This window comes from Diorhabda carinulata, chromosome 1, assembly GCF_026250575.1.
Source record: "Diorhabda carinulata isolate Delta chromosome 1, icDioCari1.1, whole genome shotgun sequence".
NCBI classification, from domain to species: Eukaryota; Metazoa; Arthropoda; class Insecta; order Coleoptera; family Chrysomelidae; genus Diorhabda; species Diorhabda carinulata.
Genome location: NC_079460.1, coordinates 24,675,309 through 24,697,196, shown reverse-complemented (window position 1 = coordinate 24,697,196; position 21,888 = coordinate 24,675,309). Strand labels below are relative to the sequence as shown.

The 21,888-nt window shown below is 32.0% G+C and overlaps 1 protein-coding gene and 1 long non-coding RNA gene across 2 annotated transcripts; one reads left to right on the top strand and one right to left on the bottom strand.

Annotated features, from left to right (window-relative positions):
• Window positions 1–740: 740 nt before the first annotated feature.
• On the bottom strand, window positions 741–21,821 carry LOC130896367 (uncharacterized). The gene is made up of 2 exons (XR_009059565.1): window positions 21,739–21,821; window positions 741–1,193 (listed from the first exon to the last, which is right to left on the bottom strand). It is a non-coding gene; the product is annotated as an uncharacterized LOC130896367 (long non-coding RNA).
• LOC130896358 (protein limb expression 1 homolog) lies at window positions 2,989–18,207 on the top strand. Its single transcript, XM_057804386.1, has 5 exons — window positions 2,989–3,696; window positions 9,792–9,955; window positions 10,550–10,691; window positions 11,117–11,502; window positions 17,336–18,207. The coding sequence occupies exons 1-5, from the start codon at window positions 3,504–3,506 to the stop codon at window positions 17,339–17,341; spliced, it is 891 nt and encodes a 296-aa protein (XP_057660369.1). The 5' UTR covers window positions 2,989–3,503; the 3' UTR covers window positions 17,342–18,207.
• Window positions 21,822–21,888: the final 67 nt, after the last annotated feature.

Below are 21,888 nucleotides of genomic sequence, written 5' to 3'. Positions count from 1 at the left end.
TTTTAGTTAATTTCAACAGGTTAGGTCGTTATGAATGTAGTTGAAAATTCATTGGCTAGAACTACATACGTAACGACCTAACCTATTGAAATTAACTAATCTAACTATCTAATCTATAAAAATACCACGTCATTCATCGTTCATATTTCTATCTACGTCAAATTGAATATTGAATTTTGAATTCTATGAATTTAAAAATTTTTACAAGCTCTAATAATATCAAAAATCACCGGAAACCTTAATTAATTATTGTAAGTAAAATTTTATTATTGTTATACATTTATACATATTTCTTATATATTATTTGACCATAATTTCAATACCAGACGATGAATACGTAAGTATTCGAAAGCTCTGATAATATATTAAAGTTAGTCCACTTTGATGTTTCTTTGCCACGTTCTCAATAATATATTATATATATATATATATATATATATATATATATATATATATATAAAGATTACCGAGGATTAATGCGAAATAGGAAAAATGGTAATGAATTGTCGAACGTGGGTGAGCTAGATATCTATTGAACAATTATGTTGCTGTTATTTAGACTAACGGTACACTAAGAGGGAATACCAGTTTTAATTAAAAAAAGTTGGTAAATGGTAAGATGCAAAAATCATGTGACTGCTCTGACGGCTAAGAGGCTGAAGACTTAGTCGTCAGACAGTGTTGCCGATAATGTGTTAAAAAATGCGATTCTACGTAAAATGAAAACGAAAATACGTTGATTTGTTGCTTTCAATAAATTTACTTTAGAGCTTTCAAAAATAATAAAGACAATATAAAATAGATGATAATATCATTGCAAGGCGAACCTCGAGAAGATTATTTCAAAATAATAATTTGAATGTATAAAGTATCGAAATATAGTGGCTTCGATCTTCTCCACGGAGTGTTCTATATTTAGTTGACGCACCTGACGAATATGGCGTTAAATGGTCAAATAATTCTTGTTCCAGATGTCAACTTTCTTGTAATTGATTAAAACATTATTACGATTATTTTTATTGTTGTTTCCGTGCACAGTCTATACTCTATACTATTGTTTTTGATGGGCACTATTTCTGCTAAGATTGCGTCGTTTTGGGAGGGGATATTTTTTCTTGTTATTTCACATTCATACGAACAGGTCTTCATTCATCTATCCCAGTACACATTGTCCCATGTAATGGAAAAATTGCCTGTAACAGATTGAATCTAGTGATTCTTTGAATTGGTCTTTTCTACGTTCAGTTTTATGATTTTGTAGTTTCTTCTAAATATAATTTTTAAATGAGATATCACTCATGGAATTAAATAAATCAGCAAATTAATGATAAAAAAACTAGTTTTGATTAATAAAATGAAAGTCTTATTTATAAAAAATAGAACGATTTTGCAAATATCTTCTACACAATGAGAAAATTTGCGAAATGTCAACAGTGTACGAATTGGTTGCGGGTTTGCTAATGGCGATCTCAAGGGGACAGTAGTGAATAAAAAACAGGACCGGCTTAACAGTGTACAATTGGATTAATTTAAAATACTAAGATACAATCTCATTCCGTTGTAATGTGATAAAATGTATTTCAGAATGTTTTTTTTATATATATTTCAACTAATTGAACCTTTCATTTGTAGTAATGTATGTAAAAGCATAAATGTGATTAAAATTGCATATAAAATATATTTTCATATACCAACATAAAACCAGATATTAACGTTCGTTAGGAAGTCAATAAAAACAAAGAAAAAACTGATGTAAACTTGTTGGTGTTACATATAAAAACATTCATAGAAAACGACTAAAGCCGGGTCCACATCTCACATAAAGTCTTGTGTAGCATTCGACAAAAATTTTTGTGATGCACATGATTTATGTCGTGTAGATATAACGAGAAACGATTTATGTCGCATAGTAACTGTCGTCACGCAGAAAATTTACTATTCGTATCGGATGAGATTTCCAAATCTTTCTTTTCGTGTTCTCAGTACTACCTAATGAATTAATTAGAAATAAAGAAAAAATGTGTCGTTTACATCATTATGAATCACCTAACTACCAAAAAGAAGGTCACACAAAGGAGACGTTGCTAGATGAAAAATCTCTGTATGTATATAGAAATGAATATGGTGGAAACCATTTAATAAATATACTGTCCCTGGATGATAGTACTGGACATTTTTGAAATTTCCAACGCATGTCTCCTGCAAACTTTGAGGTCCTAATAAATTTGATTGGACCAAAAATTGCGAAAAAAGACACATATTTCGAGAGTGCGTAGCTGTCAAAGCAACATTAGCTGTCGCATTACGTTTTTTGGCAAGTTGTGATTCGTATACTAGTTTGCAATATCTATTCAAAATATCAAAACAAAGTATATAACGTCGTAAATTCGTCATTTTTCATGTACACGGCTCATACACATAATCTAGAACAACTTTGCGCCTCCTATAATCGTAATATAAATTTCTGATATGGATAAAAATATTGTTTTGCAATTTTAAAAACTTGGAGAGGTTGAAATATTGATAAAAATTGTGCTCTATAGTAGTAATAGAGATAATAAAAGCAAAAAACAATGTAAAGATTTTTAGATTTATAAAAGAATCTCCAATCTGAGGCAAACATAATTCATATCTGATGCCAATGAAATCGTGTTTAAAAGAGAGTTGAAGAAATAGATGGAAACAGGTACAGAAAAGAGTAAAAATAATAACAGGAATTTCTTTCGTATATATGAGAAAAAGAAAAAGTGGACGACATGAAATGTAAAATATAATTAATTTGTTAAGAAAAGCGACAAAGCCTTAAACATTGCAATATCATAGAGTACGTATAAGTACATGAGAGAATTAAAAAAAATAACCGAAAAAGTAAGAGGGCCGTATGACATGAAAAATTGTAATAAATCCTGATCCGGTGATGCGTTGGACCGTCAAAAATAAATATTGAGTAGGAGAAAAGAAGTAGTGGTTTGCTGCCGGTTCGGGCCTGAACGTATCGGCATTGGCACTGCCAGAGCAGAACAGACTAGATGTATATACGGTACCACAGTTGCAACTAAAATAATAACACAAGTGGTTTGCGTTCGCGGGTAGGTACTACAATATCGGCAGTCGCGACGACTAAGAAGAAGTAAAAGGAAGGAAGAACGACGAGAAGAATAAAGTGAGAATAAGAAGACAGCGGACTCGTTACTCAGTAGTGTGCATTTGTGCAGTAAGGTGGTCGCGATTACCAGCTGACGGTCGCAGGCACCAGGCAGGGCACTGACACTTCTGGTCTCTCGGCGGCGGATTTTGGGAAGAACGAACGAAGAACGTTTTTGCCTTCTTCGCGAGCTTTGTATTCTCTCGATTGTCGTTTCGATGTAATTTGGTGGCAACGGCCAGGGCTAGGACACTATTACTCGGTGCTCTGCACACCACACAGGACCGGGATGCAAAAACAAAAAATAAAAAAGTGAGCGCGCCCACCATACCAGTGGCACTACCAGTGGTACTTATTAATGCGAAGTGCATGTGCGAGCCGCGATCTTGTTTCGCGGCGCATTCTTGAACCTTCCGGCGATGCTGACGGGGTCACCGCGGCTAATGCAACTACAAACAATAGGACTGACATGATGGTCTACCCGGACCCCCAATGGACCTGTTCGGCTACAGCCCCCATGCTCCAACTATATGAGGATGTCAGTTATAGAGGTATGTAAATATACATTTACATGTTTTTTTATTAAATTTCAATTTACAGAAACTATTCATTTATTATTTAGTGACAATTCTTTAATATGTGTGTTGAAAATTTTTTTCAACTTTCATCGGCGTGAATATTATACGGCTATAATATTTTCAAAAATCTTCATAATAAATGTTTTATTTAATTTATCCTAAATTTTGAAGTGGTAATCTTATCTTGTTTTTACTTTATTAAAGTAGATACGATATTGATATTAATTTATTAATTTCCGTGTGCTTTCGGTTATTTAATTATCCTGAACCTTCAATTTAATTTAATTAGAATCTTTTAATTACCAAGCGTTAAATCTGGAACGTGATAGAATAGAATCGTCAGACAACAAAGATTATGCTCATCGCAAACAACCAATTCGTTTTGTTTTTTAGAAATTATATCGCGCACTACCTCTAATACTCTTTCCATTTAATAGTTACTTCTATTTGTCTTATTTTTAAAATTTTCAAATCTGTTCATATACTTATATACAATACTGTTCGATTGGTCGTCGAGACTGATTCACAGATGGCGCATGTTCAAATTGTGTGACATTATGTCTGTCAAAGCGGGACATAAACAAATTTTTGAATCGGAGTGTTCTTTTTGAAGCAGTTTTTACTCATCCCTATATGCTGGGGTCAAAAAATATGGTAAAAGGACGGCCGATAAATAATCAACAGCGATCACTTCATGAATTTTTTAACGTAATGGCACTGGTAGAGCTCATTAATTCCTGAATGAATAGAACTTCGGTATCCAAATGTTAATCTTCTTGATAAGAAATTGATTGCGAATTGATATCAATCTACCAAACGTTTACAATTATAGTGAATCATTTAAACATAATGCAATAAAGTCACATATGAGTATTGATTTGAATTAACTACATCTGTCAATTTGTCTGGATTTCAATATCAGAAAATCTGACAAAAAGTTGCCAACGGAATTATCAAAGAAATGCATTCGACCAAAACACTATTAGTAGACACTAATCATTCGCAGATCACTTTGACGTCCCAACAAAGTCGTAATATTCCAAAGACTAAAGGTGCACCATGTATCTTATATTGCGATAGCCGCTTAGTGGTCTTAATTCCTATTCATAAAGGAATAGAATCTAGGTAGACACTGAAACAGGTCAGGACTATTGTAGAAAATCGAAAAGCTCTAAACATATATAACGTCGCTAGAATTTTATGTCATCTTTTTTAAGCAAAATGTGCTAGTACGGACCAGTTTCGCGTAGGCGTCTTGATAATAGGCCCTTAACCTTTTAACAAACAAGACTTCATTTGTTAAGTTAACCGAGTATAAAAATAGAAGAAGGGATAAAATATTGAAATATTGTTTCTAAAATCATGGGTATTTAAGTTAAAATAAATATACATTACAAAATCGTCGGTATTGCAGGTTTTCTGCGGTTTCCCTGCAACCTGGTGAACCGGTTCTCAAGCCAAATGGCCGACGATAGGGAATAATACAGCCGCAGCTGTACCCACCCACACCAAATTAGATTAGGAAAAAAAGCACAAAAAAAACAAAAAAAAATATAAAAAAAAAACCAAAAAACACAAAAAATAATAATAGAACCGTTTTTACTTACCCCGCTAGAAGCAGCTGAACAACATCCCAACAAAACCACCACAACCCCAGCCCTGCAGAGTAAAAAATTCCTATATCAGGGCCGAATCAAACATACCTAAATTCCCCAAAAAAAATCCTCTTTATTCTTCCAAACTTTACACAACGAATCTCTCTCTCTCTCTCTCTCTCTTTTTACATTACAAATGATGTATTCGACATGAGCAAATTTTTCGCTTGAAAATAATTTAAATATAACGTGGAAGATTTTTTAGGAAATAGAAAAAACTCTAATTAATAAATAAATGTAGTCAACTCCATGCTTAATAATTTCAATAAACTGGTTTGTGATTCATCAAGACTATTGAGAACAAATATCAAGAAAGATGAGATGATGGTTGACTATTGCTTCATGCTAAGAGTTGAACCACAACATAATTATTATAACAGAAAGATATTGAACCTCATTTTCATAAGAAGTAGAAAAAGATATTAATAATTTTGAATTATCTTGTGTTTGAAACTGTAATTACGGTATTTTTCAGTAACTGATTTTGAATTACTTAATTACGGAAAAAATCTCTATGATATCGTTACTGGTTATAAAAGTTTGAGAATATTTTTGAAATTTAGTATCAATATAGAATAAAATAAAGGTTTCATAGCCACCTTCAATATTAACTGTGAATTTAAAATTGTTTGATTATCATAAAAGGAGTAGACACCGGTTCTTTTAAAAGTATTAAATAATTTAACAATTTAAGTCCTATGGATTATATCTAGCGAGAATTGTGGAATGTGAATGAGGCTTAAAAAAATTCTTTTATTTGCGCTAAAACCGATTACACTAAGTTTGACACAAACCATGGTTTCTATATCAATTCGGTGTACGTTAACACAATTATCAATTCTATTGTTACGATTGCAGAAATTTGGCACACTAATTTTATTCAATATCGTTCCTTATATATTATTGGAAACCAAAAGCTTGACAAATCGTAAAATTGCTTCATTGATTATAAGCGTATTTTCACTTTTAATAAAGATGTAATGTACGTATTCAACATTTTATAACAAAATTAAAATTTTATGTCTAGATTGGTTGGAGATGTTTTTTGAATTCAGACGAGGTATAGGTATGAGCATAAAATGTAAAGTATGGGCAAACGACACTAGTGAGAAAATATTAAAATTCTTGGTGTTTTAGTTTAGTCAAATTTTATTTTCCTTTTTACTTACGTAAGTTGATTGCTATATGCTTCAAGTAGTTTTTTTTTCGTTATTGAGTACTATTATAAATAACGATTAATTTGAACGTGGGAGTTGCATTAGTTTCATGATTTTAGGTTTAAAAAATATTTGAAACAATTATTTTGGTATTTTTTTAAGATCGGAACAAATATTAATTAAGGAGTAAATATGAATGATCCTCCAAAATGTAGTCACATTATTTGTAATAATTAATGAAGGCCATTTCGTAGAAGAATCTTCACAACTTATAAAGCTAGATATTTTTAATATATAATATCAAAATGTACAATAACTACACTGTACAAAAAATTGGACTTATGTTTCGGTTGATTTAAAAAAATGCTGAGAATAAATATTAAGATATTAATGAAAATAATATTTCCTATTAAAGAATTATGCATCTGACTGGGCATGTACTAAATAACAACAATTGCATCTCAAACTATGCCAAAGATCTATTTTTTTTTCACCGATAGATCTTCTAATCGGACTCCTGTTTCCTATGTTTCCACAATTTCTTCATTCCTTGACCCATTCCATCTAGCTCAAAGAAATTTAAGATACAAATAAATCGAAGAATGTATATATGTTACTGTGAATGTCCAATATTAGTGAATGTTAAAATGCACCAGTGTATGTCGACAATCACCAATTTCGATGGTGTAATTCGAAAACTGTTCTTAATTTATACTTGAATCGGACATACACTACACGGAGGAGTTACTGTGAACTTTCGATTAGACGATTTACAATTTGTGTGAATGTTAACAAACGCTAGTGTTGGTTCGAAAAGCGAGAACGTCATATATACTGTTCTCTCTTTAATATACGCTGCTTCACTCACTGACCACAGTCGAAAATACGTCGCTGCGCTATTTTGTTTTAACACAAGTAACGAAGAGGTTATGTTTGTTTAACCTAACCTAATCCTAACCGAACTTACCTATAGGTATGTTGTTTTAATGATTTCGATTAATAAACAATTTGCATCTATTTATTTGTAACAATTTGTGACTTCATTAGACATTCACTGGCCCAGAACTTCTGTTTCCACACATCATTATTTCTCTATATTAATCACGCAGGCATCATAATTTCGATCATAATGAACATTGACCAAGTCGTCGTGGTCTATGATAACATTCAACGGTGAATGACCGAAGTCGTCATGAAACGGATAAATAACTGTCATTCACCAACTACCTTGGTGGACGTTAACAGGCACCAGAGTATCTTAACATATACTGCAATTTGGACATTCACAGTAACATATATACTAAATCTAATAATCGGTACTTATTTAATTCCTGATCCTTGAATAAATAAATAAAAACATCCTCCGGCTTCCACTTTAATGAGTCTTTCAACTCCATCCGGTATGCACATTGAGAATCTGAGCCTGCAGTCGTATTCCATCTTTCGATTCTTTTTTTTCCAATTTCTTCCAATAATATACGAATGCTGATACCCTTTTTTGCTGGTTTATCCACAACTATGTTTTTTCTAGTTCGTTAATTACGTCAAAGGATTCTCACATCATTGTGGAATTGATTAGAGATTAGAGAATAGCTCAGTTATTCGACATGATCATTAATCCTTGTTTTTAATATTTTTTATTGATATTGAACCGGATGATTTAATAGTTTTCTTTCCATGTACAGTATCGATGTTTTAATCTCACTACTTAATGTTACTATATTTTGTATCGAATGCCTTGAAGAAACTATAATTTTTCGAAATTCCATCCCGCGACATGTTCCAGGATTATTGTTGTCAAACCAGCACGGGGGAGTTAGTTTTCCCGCAGAATTACCTCTCTACGCAATCTGTGACTCATTCTTCCTTATACACATTCCACTGCTAAATGCAATATCGTGAGACTTAGAATTATCTCTATAGGCTATAAAACATGTTTTCATTTCATTACTCCTGTTATACAAATATATATATATATATATATATATATATATATATATATATATATATATATATATATCAATTCCCATATATTTGAGTGAGTTTGCATCTAACTTGGTCAGATATCGTCGATTTACAACCATTGATGCCAGTTTTGGTCGATTGTCACTTTGTGTTGATTGAAAATTTTCTTAACGTAAAAAAAGAACCCACATATATTTTCTATTAATACTTATTCCATTCATATATTTTTCCGAAGAATATAGAATAAATGTTTTCTTCATAAATTCCGCAGTTTTAAAACCCAACTAAAAAGTACGTGGAATAAGCTTGTGTCTCGTCTAGTAGTTTGTTATATTTATCATATTGATTGTCGCATACATGATAATTTTTGTGTACGAGATGTACGAGACAAAGGTACAAATGGGCTAATTCCAAAACCGAAAGAGTTCGTCGGCTCGTTATTTATTATCTCGTCTGTGAAAGGCCAGTTTTTCTACATTCAATAGTACAAGTTAAAGTTCATACTGAATTTATGCCGCTTTTGTTACTTTTTTGCTGTCTGGCTATGTCACGTAAAATGCCGTTGACGAACCAGTGCATTACATATACCCCGCTACCGATTACTTAGTAACCCCGTTGAATCTGCAGATCCGGTCTCACTGCTATCATTTTAAAAATTAATAAATAGGGATAAAGTAATATGTATTTAAACGAAAAAGTAGTCTTTCAATTCCAATCATATCCATTGGAAGGAGTTTTTCGGTTTAGTTTATATTTAAAAAACACTTTAATTTCTATACAAACATCTTTATTTTAGTCAACATTACTTTTAATGAAAAAAACTTCTGTATTATAAAACTTGAACTCAATTTTTTTTAATTAAGTAATAATAAGAAATAATCCTTGTTGCTACCTTCTGTATTATGGAATTAGGACTGAAATATATTGAGACTATATTGAATATATTGACTGAAATAAATTTTTTCGAGTTGGTTTTACAAATTTTGAATAAGATTTCGTTTCGTTTCCAGAAATTCTCTGGCACTTTGTTAGTATCAGTAAAATTATTGTCAAGTATGAACACAAAACTATTTCAAGGCTAACTATTTGTTCAAATATTTTATCCTACTGTTAAAAATTAGTTGAATGGAAAGGAAAATAATTTTTCTCAAAACAGTATATTTCGTCCCTTATATTTTCGAATTGATTTGGCTTTTCTTCATTGAGTGAAGTGATCTATTATTATTACACCAATAAGTATCTAAATCGTTCTAATAGAACCGTATGTTGAAATATATTTAATTTGTTTTAGTGAATGTAGTGGAAGCCTTACAAGAATTCTGGCAAATGAAACAAGCCAGAGGTGCAGATCTACGTAATGGTGCCCTTGTAATATACGAATCAGTCCCTTCGAATGCTCAACCATATGTTTGTTATGTTACATTACCAGGTGGATCTTGCTTTGGTAGTTTTCAAGTTAGTAGAATTTACAAGTATATTTTTATAATTCGAACTACACATTTTAAACTTTCAATCGAACCTTGTAGATAATTTCTTGGAAATAATGGTAATTGTAAAAAAGTAGTTAATCAACAGGTTAAAACAATTTGGCGATTGTTGAATGAAATCTTGTTCGTCTGATGTATATCAGACTGGATATATCATGATAATAATCTGATATGGATGATGTACCATCATGTGTAGACACACTACGTTGAAAGATCATGATAATGAGATAATTTGTAAGAGATATGGACCAAACAAACATTGGTCGACTAGTGTCAAGTTGATTCAAGCTAAGAATATGTTCAGAATAAAGAATTCGCAGCATGCAGCACTGTTGATATTGCAAACTGACAAGATTTACGAGTTAATCATCATGTTTTTAATAATTATATATTAAAAGTATTATATTTTTAATTAAGTTGTTACTATTTTACTTATCATTCAAAATAATATGTTATTCAAATATCCTAGAAAATTAATCATACAGTCATACACGTATAAAAATGTTGTAGTACTTGATAGTTTTTTATTTTTCAAAAATATTTGAATTTGAATGTTTCATAGAACTGTCCAACCAAAGCTGAAGCACGTCGGAGTGCAGCGAAAATAGCTTTAATGAATTCCGTTTTTAATGAACATCCTTCTAGAAGAATATCTGACGATTTTATAGAAAAAGCAGTGGCAGAGGCACGATCATCTTTTAAAGGTAATGTGGAGTATTATTTAAAAATACGTTATTTCAGAAAAATTTCATAATATCAGGCTCATGAAACTCCACTAATTTTATAGAGTAATGATCAATGAAAAATATTGAATTTTGTCAAAAATGTACTAAAAAATGAGCCCACTTTTATGAGAATGGGAATATTCCAGCGATATTTCTTGGAATAAAAATTTTTTAGTGTATTAGAAACTTGAAGCTGTGCTCGATTTTTGATTTTTTGGACTCACTTTACGAAGGGGGAGTATATTTTTGAGATGTGTTGAGAAGTTCGTGCTAGAAATGTGTAGTAATAATATCGTTTCGTGTACTAAAAATCAAGTAAACAAAAATGACCCTATGTCAGATCGACATTCCACGAATGCAATGCGTCACTTGTTATTTATATTGAGAGTTAATCGAAATTTTAGGTGAAAGTGAAGAAGCCGACAATCCAAATACAGGCATAGGCGCCTTCAGATTTATGTTAGAATCGAACAAAGGGCGTACTATGTTAGAATTTCAAGAATTAATGACAGTGTTTCAACTTCTTCATTGGAACGGTAGCCTTAAAGCCATGCGTGAACGACAATGTAGTAGACAAGAAGTTGTAGCCCATTACTCAAACAGAGCCTTGGATGATGACATGAGGTCCCAAATGGCATTAGATTGGATAGCTAGGGAACAAGAATGTTCGGGTTCGCTCAGGAAAGAGCTTAATCAGGCTGAAAGGGAATTAGAATCTGCAAGATTAGCTGGTCGAGAACTTAGGTTTCCCAAAGAAAAAAAGGACATTCTTATTTTGGCTCATAGTCAGGTAAGTTTTTGTTAACAACGATATTGTTGTAAAGGGAAATAAAATATATAGCTAAACCATAAAAAAATGGGTATCTATGGAGATATTCATAAAATTAACCCCAGATATCTAATTACTACCAAGATATGGCTTAAATTATTATTAGACAAAATTTTTTTGTCTAATAATTTTTGTCTACGATTTTATTTTTTGTCTATTCAATTTCTTAGTTTGATGAGGAAAATTTTGTGATGGCCAAAATGCTAATTTTCTTATCTAGCTTTTAGTATATTATCTTTTTACTTAAATGATTTTGGATGGCGCCACACACACCTCAAAATAATAGGAAATACGTATGGGAATTTAGGGGATAATTACATATCTAAATGTCAATTGTAATCTAATTTTTATGGTTCAACTTTCACTCTATTTTACGCATAAAGTTCTCATTTAATAGATATATAGGGGTTTGTGTATATAATTCAAAAATCAGTGGCGTAGGTGTTCATTTTAGATTTACAATGATAGTGAATCTGTGAATTTATGTTATTCGCGGAATGAAAGGTGTTTACTGAGTATCATATCGAACTGTTAACAGGAACGGATTTGAATTTTAATAACTAATTTCAACTCAAAAAATGTAAACAACAAACGGGGCTAGCTGGATAAAACCGTTTGAAAATAATTATTAACGCTCAGTAATTAGTAAAATAATTGAATAACGGTTTAATAATATAAAAGCTATAAATGTTCCCACGTCGATAATTTGAATTCTAATAATATTATTATGAATCGAACGTCTGTATACAGGGTGTCAATTTTTGAAATTGATTTTAATAGAATCCATAAAAATGAATACGTTATCTTATAAATAGTATACGGTGCAAAAACGGCAAAAAAATTTATTGAATCAAAAATTCCCCGCTTGTCGTATTTAAAGAGATGGTGGGGATTCTTGATAAAAAAGGTTTGTTAAGAGACTTTATAACGAAGTAGTTAATATCCACTCAGCTGAGACATTATAGACAAAAACATGTCATAATTTTTTATAAAAATTATTCGTTAAAAAAACAAAATTATTTCCAACTCGATATCAAAATCAAGTCGCGAAATTTTTATTTCTACGACTTAATTTGCTGCTGATTCATATTTAGGCGTCAATCTTGAAATATTGTAACTAATTTAATATCAAAAAACGATGGAATTGAGTGATCACTTCGTAAAAATCGAGTTTTCTGAAAAAAATTTTAGCTGTTGTCGGCACTAATAAAGCAGACCAATTTACTTTGATCCAGACTGTTGGTGTAGGTACCTTATTATTGATCGATAATCGATAAAAATATCAATCGATTCAAGGACAATATATTAGACGGTGAAATCAACCGTCACCATAGAAGTAGGTATAAAAACGCCAGCTCTTAACAAACGAGAAGTGGTTCTTATGTGAATAAATCGAAGGATTTTTGAATCAATATTTTATTTGGAACATACAAAACTTATACGAAATTCCAACATTGACTGAGCACACTTATTAGTTGAATAAGTGTTGATTTATCTTAATTTACCAAAAAAAAAAGTAATAGGATGATAATTATATGACATCAAACCATAAACTTTCCATATATATATTAGCTTGTGTATGCGGAATTACCAGTGGGGATTTGAGAATTACAATGGTGTAAAGACATTACGACAAAGGTTCAAAACATTAAGATTGCTACTCGAATTTTAATATTTTAGCTATTCACTTTCCAGTAAAGGATATCCATTAAATTTTCCATATCTTGAAACATTGATGCCGTATTTCAAATTTAGCTTTTAGAATTGAGTATATTTTTCAAAAAGTGAAAAATTTTAATTCTATTATTGAATGTGATTAGAATATTTTTGGAAAAAGAGGTAATTTTCTTCTCTTGGTGCCACTTGTTTGACAGCGCGTATTAGTTTTCATAATCACATCTCGATTTTGCACAACTATTGTTTAAATTTTAAATCCTGTCTCGATAATTTGAGCTGCCATTTATGAATATCTTGTTTATTTCCATTAAAAAACATTCGTTATAAGTACTAATTGCCGTGGAAAAATATAGATATTTATAAAAATAATATATCATCCATCAGGAAGGAGTACATAATAAAGATTACTATTAGATGTGGACTTTAAAATGATTAAATAAATTTTGAATAAAAAAAAACTCGTGTATATTGAAACGATATTATAATAATCCATGATTTGGAAACATTCTCTGAACAGTTCGTATAAGTAGTAACAAACATTATTATAATTATCAAAAGTTGTTCATCAAAATTAGTAATAGTCCATTGACTCACCACCGCCATATTCATTGTCCTATTTTTAATTCACGGTCTCACAACGTTGTATTTCTAATTTTTTTATGACATATCAAGACAGTAAAAATAAATCATTTTTTATTGTTATAAATCTCAACATTTAATAACATGAGTTTAGTCAGTTATGCCATGGTTGAACGCATTTAGCACCCGCCTGAAGCAATATAAGCCGAATGATGATTTCAAATAATAGTTTTGTAGAAACCCAGCTGTCAGAAACGAATTATTTTAGAGTTTATATTTACGTGTGAGAATATATCTTTAATGCAATGAAGACTGACTAGGTCAATCAATATACGGATTGTCCCAAATCGAATAACGTACATTCTTTAACGTGTGTATATACACAACCCAGTTTCACACACTTGCTTTGAAATATAACATTAGTTCAGGGAACTAAATTACTCAATTTTTTGATAAATAATATTATAATTGCGACGTTTTAAAAAGTTTTGTTTCGATATGAGAAATTGAATAAGATATATGGGTAAATGTAAAAAAATGATATTATATAAATAGAATAATTTAATCTACAGGGGGACAAGAAAATGACAAAAAAAGTTTATTTGAAGGTTTGACAAATAGAAGATAGATACTAATTAATTGGAGTAATCTAGGAGTGAAATAGTAAGAGAAATAAGTACGGAAAGTTGTGTAAAAAGTGTTGTAAGATTTGTTTATAAAAATTCCACTATTAACCTTTTAATCATTTCATTGAACTAATGGCTATGATAAAGCATAACATTTGTAATTTTCTTACATTAACAATAATATAATATGTAATACAAATATGCTCAAAACATTTTGTAACGTGATGGCGTTAATGTTTATCAAGTCCTTCGTTTTTGATTATAAGCAATGTCCGTTAAAGAATAAGTCACACAGCGTTACGTCCGCAGACCTTTTTTTCATTTTGCCCTGAGGTGGGATGGAAGCTAATGCCGTCCTCACAGCTGTCGGGTGCAATACTGTGATTTTGTGTGGGACTCTCACCCACTAAACCACCCTCCTCCTCCTAAATCCTTGGGAGTCGCGTACGCCGGGAAGACAACAAGTTGTCATTTCAGCGTCATTCCTTTATCTCAACTGAGCCTACGTCTCCAATCTATCCCACCTCTCCTGCCACTTTTTATATGTTCTCTCTCTTGCTGTCCGTCTATTGCCGGCTAACCTGCCTCCTATTTTATATAGGATACATGTCTCAGTTATCATGATATCAATCGGTGGAAATCCTGCTATAACCTGAACTGCCTCAGCCGATACGGTCCTGTAGGCAGTCTTTCCTTTGGGCAGCCATTAATCATTCTTTATAAGATTGTATCTTCATGGCATCGCGCCAGACTGGCACCGCATACAGGAGAACACTGTGCGTTACCTGACACAGAACTCTGCGCTTGCAATAGCCAGGCCCCCCTACGTTCGGCATCACCCTCCGTAGTTGTGATTTCTTTTTGTTGACTTTTTCGACCGTATACTTTGTGTGTTCCAAAAAATTGAAATTTTTGGTTATGGTCATTCCTAGGTACTTTATTTTTGTCTTGGCCACGACCCTCTGTCTCTCCGCAAGAATCTTGAAAGGACCGTTTGTTTTTCGGAGTCCTTTCACTACTAGTATCTCCGTTTTTTGCGGAACCGTTTTAAGTCCGTTTGCTGTAATCCAACGAACCGCCAGAGCCACAGTATTCTCTGTTCTGTTTCTGACCTCATTTTCTTTGTTTCCCTCGATATTATATATGAGGTCGTCCGCGTATGCTATGGTAGAAACCTTTGGGCCGTAGTCCAACTCTAGGATGCCGTTATACATTATATTCCACAGAACTGGTCCAAGGACCGAGCACTGCGGAACACCCATCGACACTTATGTGATATGATGCCGGAAGTCACACTCCTGCCGCTCAAGTAGTTCTTTATGTATCTCGTTAGGTATGGGCTTATTCCTTTATCTTCAAATGCCTTGATTATTTTATGCCATTTAGCGGTATTAAAAGCGTTCTTGATGTCTACAGCCATAAATACACCGCTTTCGTGGCTTGTATTTTTTACGATTTCCTTCAATTCCTTTATTGCCGACACCGTTGATCTTTTGGGTCGAAAGCCATGCTGGCGTGGAGATAGAAGATTTTTGTCCTCAATCTCCTCAGCTTATCTATTTGCGATCATGCGTTCTGGTAATTTTCCAAAAGAGTTAATTAGGCTTATTGGTCGATAGCTGCCTGCCTCATTTCGGTCTCTACCCTCTTTCGGAAGTAGAACGACTTTAGCTGTTTCCCAGCTGTCGGGAAACCGTTGTTGTTCTAGAAGTTCGTTGAAATAATTCAAGACTTGCAACGGTTTAGTTTTCACCGCGATTTTCAGAGCTTCGTTAGGCAGGCCATCTGATCCTGGAGCCTTGCCGTTTTTTATGTCTCTTAGGGCTTTATCGAGCTCTTCGCTGGTAAAACTCATTGGTTTCTCTTGTAATAGTAGTACGGGTTCGTTGTCATTGACCGCCAGCGGTGTCCTCCTCCTCCTCGTTGTTGGGAACAGTGTGCGAATGATCTTTTTCCTCCTCTATGCACTAAGCTGACCTTGTGTTTTATTTGCCAACTTGCTCGTTACTATCCTGTAACTTTGACCCCATATGTCGTTTTCTAAATCTACTATGAGGTCTTCCCAACATCTCATTTTGGCCTGCAATATTAGTCTTTTAAGGAATCTGCTTTGTTCCTTCATACCGTCTTCCCATTTCTGTTTTAATTGTTGTTTTTCGCGGGTGTATCTACATCTTAGTCTATTGTATTCAATTCTGACATTTTCTTTCTCTGGATTCCACCAGAATGGTTTCGTCCAGGTATTATTATTATCGTCTTTACTGGAGGCATCTTTATATGCCCTCAGTATTTCCTCGTACGTTCCGTTGTTCTTTTTTAATAGTTCTACGTACTTGTCAATGTCCAGGTAGGTCCTTTTTCTGTTTTTTGGGCTTTTCTTTTTTATTGCTTCCTTCGTTTTTATCTGATATCGAATATGTCGGTGATGTGTATATGGATTGACATATTCCACGCACCAGTTTGTGATCTTATTACTGTGTGGCAGAGTGTAGCATCGATGTGCGTTTTAGAATTACCTCTTTCAAAAGTGTGCTGGCCGTCCGCAGATCTGGGAGGCCAGAATGCAAAAACCAGGTCATTATATCCAACATGACCAATACAACAATGCCTTCAGGTGAAATTCTTTGTTAACAAAGAAAATATTTTTCTTAGTTCCTACTGAAAATATGTCGCATTGATAGAATAGACGAACAATTTTGATATTCCAAGAGGCGAAAAGTATTTTCTTTAAGGACAATTAAAAAATCGTGAAATAATGCTGTCTGGTGATCATAAAACTTGAATATTTTGTGTTTCTTTTTAACATATCACTGATATTCATAAATATAATATTGAGAGTTGCGGAAATGTTTATTTTATAGTACCTCTTCATCGTTCGAGGATTCTCCAACTTATTCTTTGTTTGTTTTCAGTTGTAAATACGCCCGTGATGAAGAAAAAGGTTCGTCGTAATAAAGGAAGACATTTTGTAAAGTTGTTGTCAACAAATGTGATCAAATTTTTTTAATAAATATAAAACGATACAAAATGAGAATGCATATATTATTGCCATAGTTATTTCTCATTTTGATCGAGGTAAAGAGTGACAGTAATTATGAAGATATTTGCATTGTCACTAATTCATTCATAAACGAATATCATAATTTTTTAAAAACTTTATAATGATGTCAAGTAATATGCAGAAGAATTCATGTAAAAACAGATATTCTTAAACTAATTAAAAAAACTACACTATTCTGGCACGATTTTAAGTGGGCCAAAATAAGAGCATAGTAGAATAGTGAAAGTAAATAATAAAATAAAGTATGGAAATGCCTAATGGTCCTAAATGCAGATAATTCAAAGTAGAAATATATTCAGAATATAAATGTGACATATACAGTGTTCCCTTTTTTTTAAATACATTATCTAAAGTAGTATTTGTAATATTGTAAAATTTCACTGATTTTTAGGCATTTTCAATCTTCTATATTTTTTGTAATATAGCTACAGAAGGAACTATACTGCATTGCAATTGAGTTTTCACTAATAAATTTAGAAATTCTCAAAACATATTGGTGTTTGTTTAAGTGTTGTTACTGATTACTAACATTTTAAAAAAAACATATTAATTTACAAATATTTCCTATTCAGATCCTATTTATTTCCATTCATTCATATAAATTTGAAATTATTTAAAAAATGATGTATCCCACCAAATTCACAAATTATATTCTAACATCCTCAGAATCTAACTGACACTATTTTCCACAATAATATTTTAATAAAGATTATTAGATGATGATCTCTATTTTGTGTTTATTTATCAGAATTTTGTAAAATTCCATAAATATATTTTTTATAATTTTAAAAATTACATGCATAATACAATAAAAATTTTATCGTTCTTAGACTTTTTTTATACATTTTCTGGAATTGTATATTTTAAGAGGTGATTTTTTGAATATACGAATGTATGTACAAAATATTTTAAAATTTCTGGTTGCTGTATTTCAAAGATTATTGTATTTTTCCATATTTTTGATATTACACTATTAAAATTAATATTTTGTGTTTTATGACTCTAATTTCATATTTACTGAAAGAATTTGATAACTAAAAAGACAATACCATGTTTTGATACGCTTTGATATAATGATTGGTTTTGTATGTCCTATATGAAAAATGGAATTTTAAAATGGACAAAAAAATCAAGAAAACTTCTTTAAAAAAACAAAAATAAGTATATATAGAATACTTTATGTGTAAATAAAATTCATTTCAAGTGTACTTTGGAATTTTTGTTATGAAAATGCCTCTGCTCTCAATCCATAATATTATTAGCAATGATCATCATCACTTTTTGAAAAGTACTAAATTTTGATATAAAATTGTTTAAGTCGAACCATATGGTAATAAGAGTATATATACCGGAGAACAGAGAAAATATATTCTCCACGACCAAGGAATATGAATCAAGTAGTGGTAGTAGTAATACAGATTAATCCATACATGCTACAAAGAGTTGTCTTGGAAAATATTGGATAATTATACATATAAAAACAAAATAAACAAGTTGAAATTTTTGGAAACGTTCGTGATAATCATACTGAACACACTGCTTACACTACCACCATACCAATACTCACAATTACACTGTGTGACGCGCGTTTTGATAACCAAGTTATCGTCTTCAGGGACTGAAGGTAAACTGAGTTTACCACTACTACAACAACACTCACGATTACACTGTGGGACGCTCGTTTCGATAACCAAGTTATCATCTTCAGAAACTGATGGTAAACTAAAATCTAATCACTTGACTTTTCTGACTTTTACTAAATTTTCCCAGCACTAAACTTTCTCCCACGAAAAATTAAGGTTTGAGAAATCCTCTTTCCAAAATCAAAATGAAAAACAGGAAAAATTTGCTCTGATACCTCCCAAGCCTGTTTAAACAAAGTAAATGTAAGCAATTTTCAACATCCAACAATACATGAAAACAATTATTTAGTAATTTAGGATGTAACACCAAATTTGGAAAAGAGTGGTATATATCAACTTAGCTGTGGTGATTGTGGCTGGATTTATATCGGGCTAACAAAGAGATGCGTTTATGTCCGGTTTAAAGAGCACACAGCTCATTTAAAATATAGACGAATGGAAAAATAAATTATTGGATGAATTTTAAAGCACTGAAAATACTAAATGTAAGAACAGTTTAAATAAGAACAAAGGGCATATTCCTCAGAGCCCATTCTATAGTTTAGTAATTAAGGAATAAATTATTCACGCGTGGGAGGTTTTCCCGCTGGAATTATTTTTCGCAGAAGGTTTATTGGTGGGAAAATTGAGGTAAACAGGTAAGTCGAGTCAATAGGTTTTAGTTCTGAAGTCTCTGAAGACGATAACTTGCTTATGGAAATGTAATTGTGAGTGTTAGTGTAGTGGAAATAGTTTTTATTACTGTTGTTACGAAATATCGCCACTGGTAGATTGTTATGCCGATTGTGAAAATGATCTAGCCGCAACACTAATGGTATTATGTAAGTAAACCTAAGGTGGATACCAATATCATCAGTGTCATTGTAGAATGTCCTTATCATCTGGAAGTTCGATTTCGTATTGACGTCGAAATGTACCTTATACAAAAATAAAAGAAAAAACATCGCACGTATTCATACAAAACATTTTCTTTTGCATCATCACCAACATAACAAGTGGAATTTTATATGACTTTGAAGTAAAAAATAGAAGTAGGAGAAGCAACATTTATAAGTGTGTCACTGTTTCAATAGTTGAAATTGAGTAAAATTAAAATATGGACATTATTTGAACGTCTGTTATTCAAAATAAAATAGATTTATTATATATCTAAACCCGAAACTATCAAAATATTATTTAATGTATACACTGTAATTTAGACCACATTCCTGTCCGAAATGTATACTTCCGTCCCTGTTCACATACCTTATATGACCATACATTATCCTCTCTATTTTATTTTCCAATGAAAATTCAAAAATAGCAATACCCGCTACACATTATATTATTTGTACTTGACAAAAAATATTTTTTCGCATTTTAGCCTGTGATAAATGTACTGGATAGATTTAATATAGCAATTAAAACCTAATTAATAAGCGGAAAGGGTTTGCTACTCTATTGAGTTTGTCATATAATGTGCTTCTAAATAAAAATTGTAATATTTAGTAAACATGTTTTTTTTGTCCACATAGTATAAGCTATTGCTGTTTTCTTTATTATACTTTTAATAATGACTGATCACTTATCGCTAATTACTGGTATACCGCTAAACCAAGATTTGTATACATTTATTCAATTATATTTTTGAAAACTACTGACTTTTTAATCAACCTGTAAAAAAGTTCCAATATCAATTCTACTATAAATCGAAACCTATATTGGTTCAAATATACATACAGAATAGTTGATCAAAAACAAGAAGCTATACAATACTGAATTGGTATAGCATTTGTATTTTCCATTTTTTCATTTCTAACAAATATCACCTGTTCATCAATATGAAAATTATCGCAATATACAGGTCCAAAAAACACTATAATCTGCTTCCACACAAGAACTAATTCGGTTTTAAGTAAGGGCTGACATCATCAGCGACTATCAATACGGCTTCCGTAATCATAGATCAACCTGGGATCTCCAGGCCTATATCACCAACGTATGGACGGAAGCTATAGAGAAATATGGGAAATCTAGAATAATCGCACTGGTCATATCGAAGGCTTTTGACAAGGTCTGATAGGCAACATTCTAAAAAAATTATGATCGTAGGGTTTATCGTCTTCACTTATCGAATAGCTTAGTAGCTTTCTCAAAAACCTGAGGATGCTCAATACAGAAAAGTGCAATTCGACTTACGAGCGATCCAGAGATGACAACAAACTTGGACAGCTTAGAGTATAGAAGAAAGGTCGCTGACCATACTCTATTGTACCGTTACTACAATGACAGATGCTCTTCACAGATTTACAACATAATACCACCTAGAGTAACTATTTGTAAGACCTAGTCAATGAGCAGACGTTACTCATGAACACCGAGTTCACCTGCAGACGCCCAGAATGTCAATTTATCTGGATTCCTTTCTTTGGAGAAGTGCAAGCCTGTGGAATCAGTACCGTTTCTCTCGGAACACTCCAGCCTATACAACTTCAAGATCAATGTCCACAAGCTTCTCCATACGGCAGGGTTTACCCTCTTGTGATTACTTTTTACATAAAAAATGTCATTAAAATATATTATTTACAAAATTCAGTTACTAGAATTAACATTATAAAAACAATTTAGTTACCTTCTCGAAATACAGTTCCTTTTCTTGTACATTATATTCATGACAAATATAAATTATCATTTATTTTAACTCAGTTGAGTTTGTCCTGCCATCTTTCGTGGAATAGAAAAATGTGTAATTCCATTTACATCTTTCTGTTTTCAAAAATAA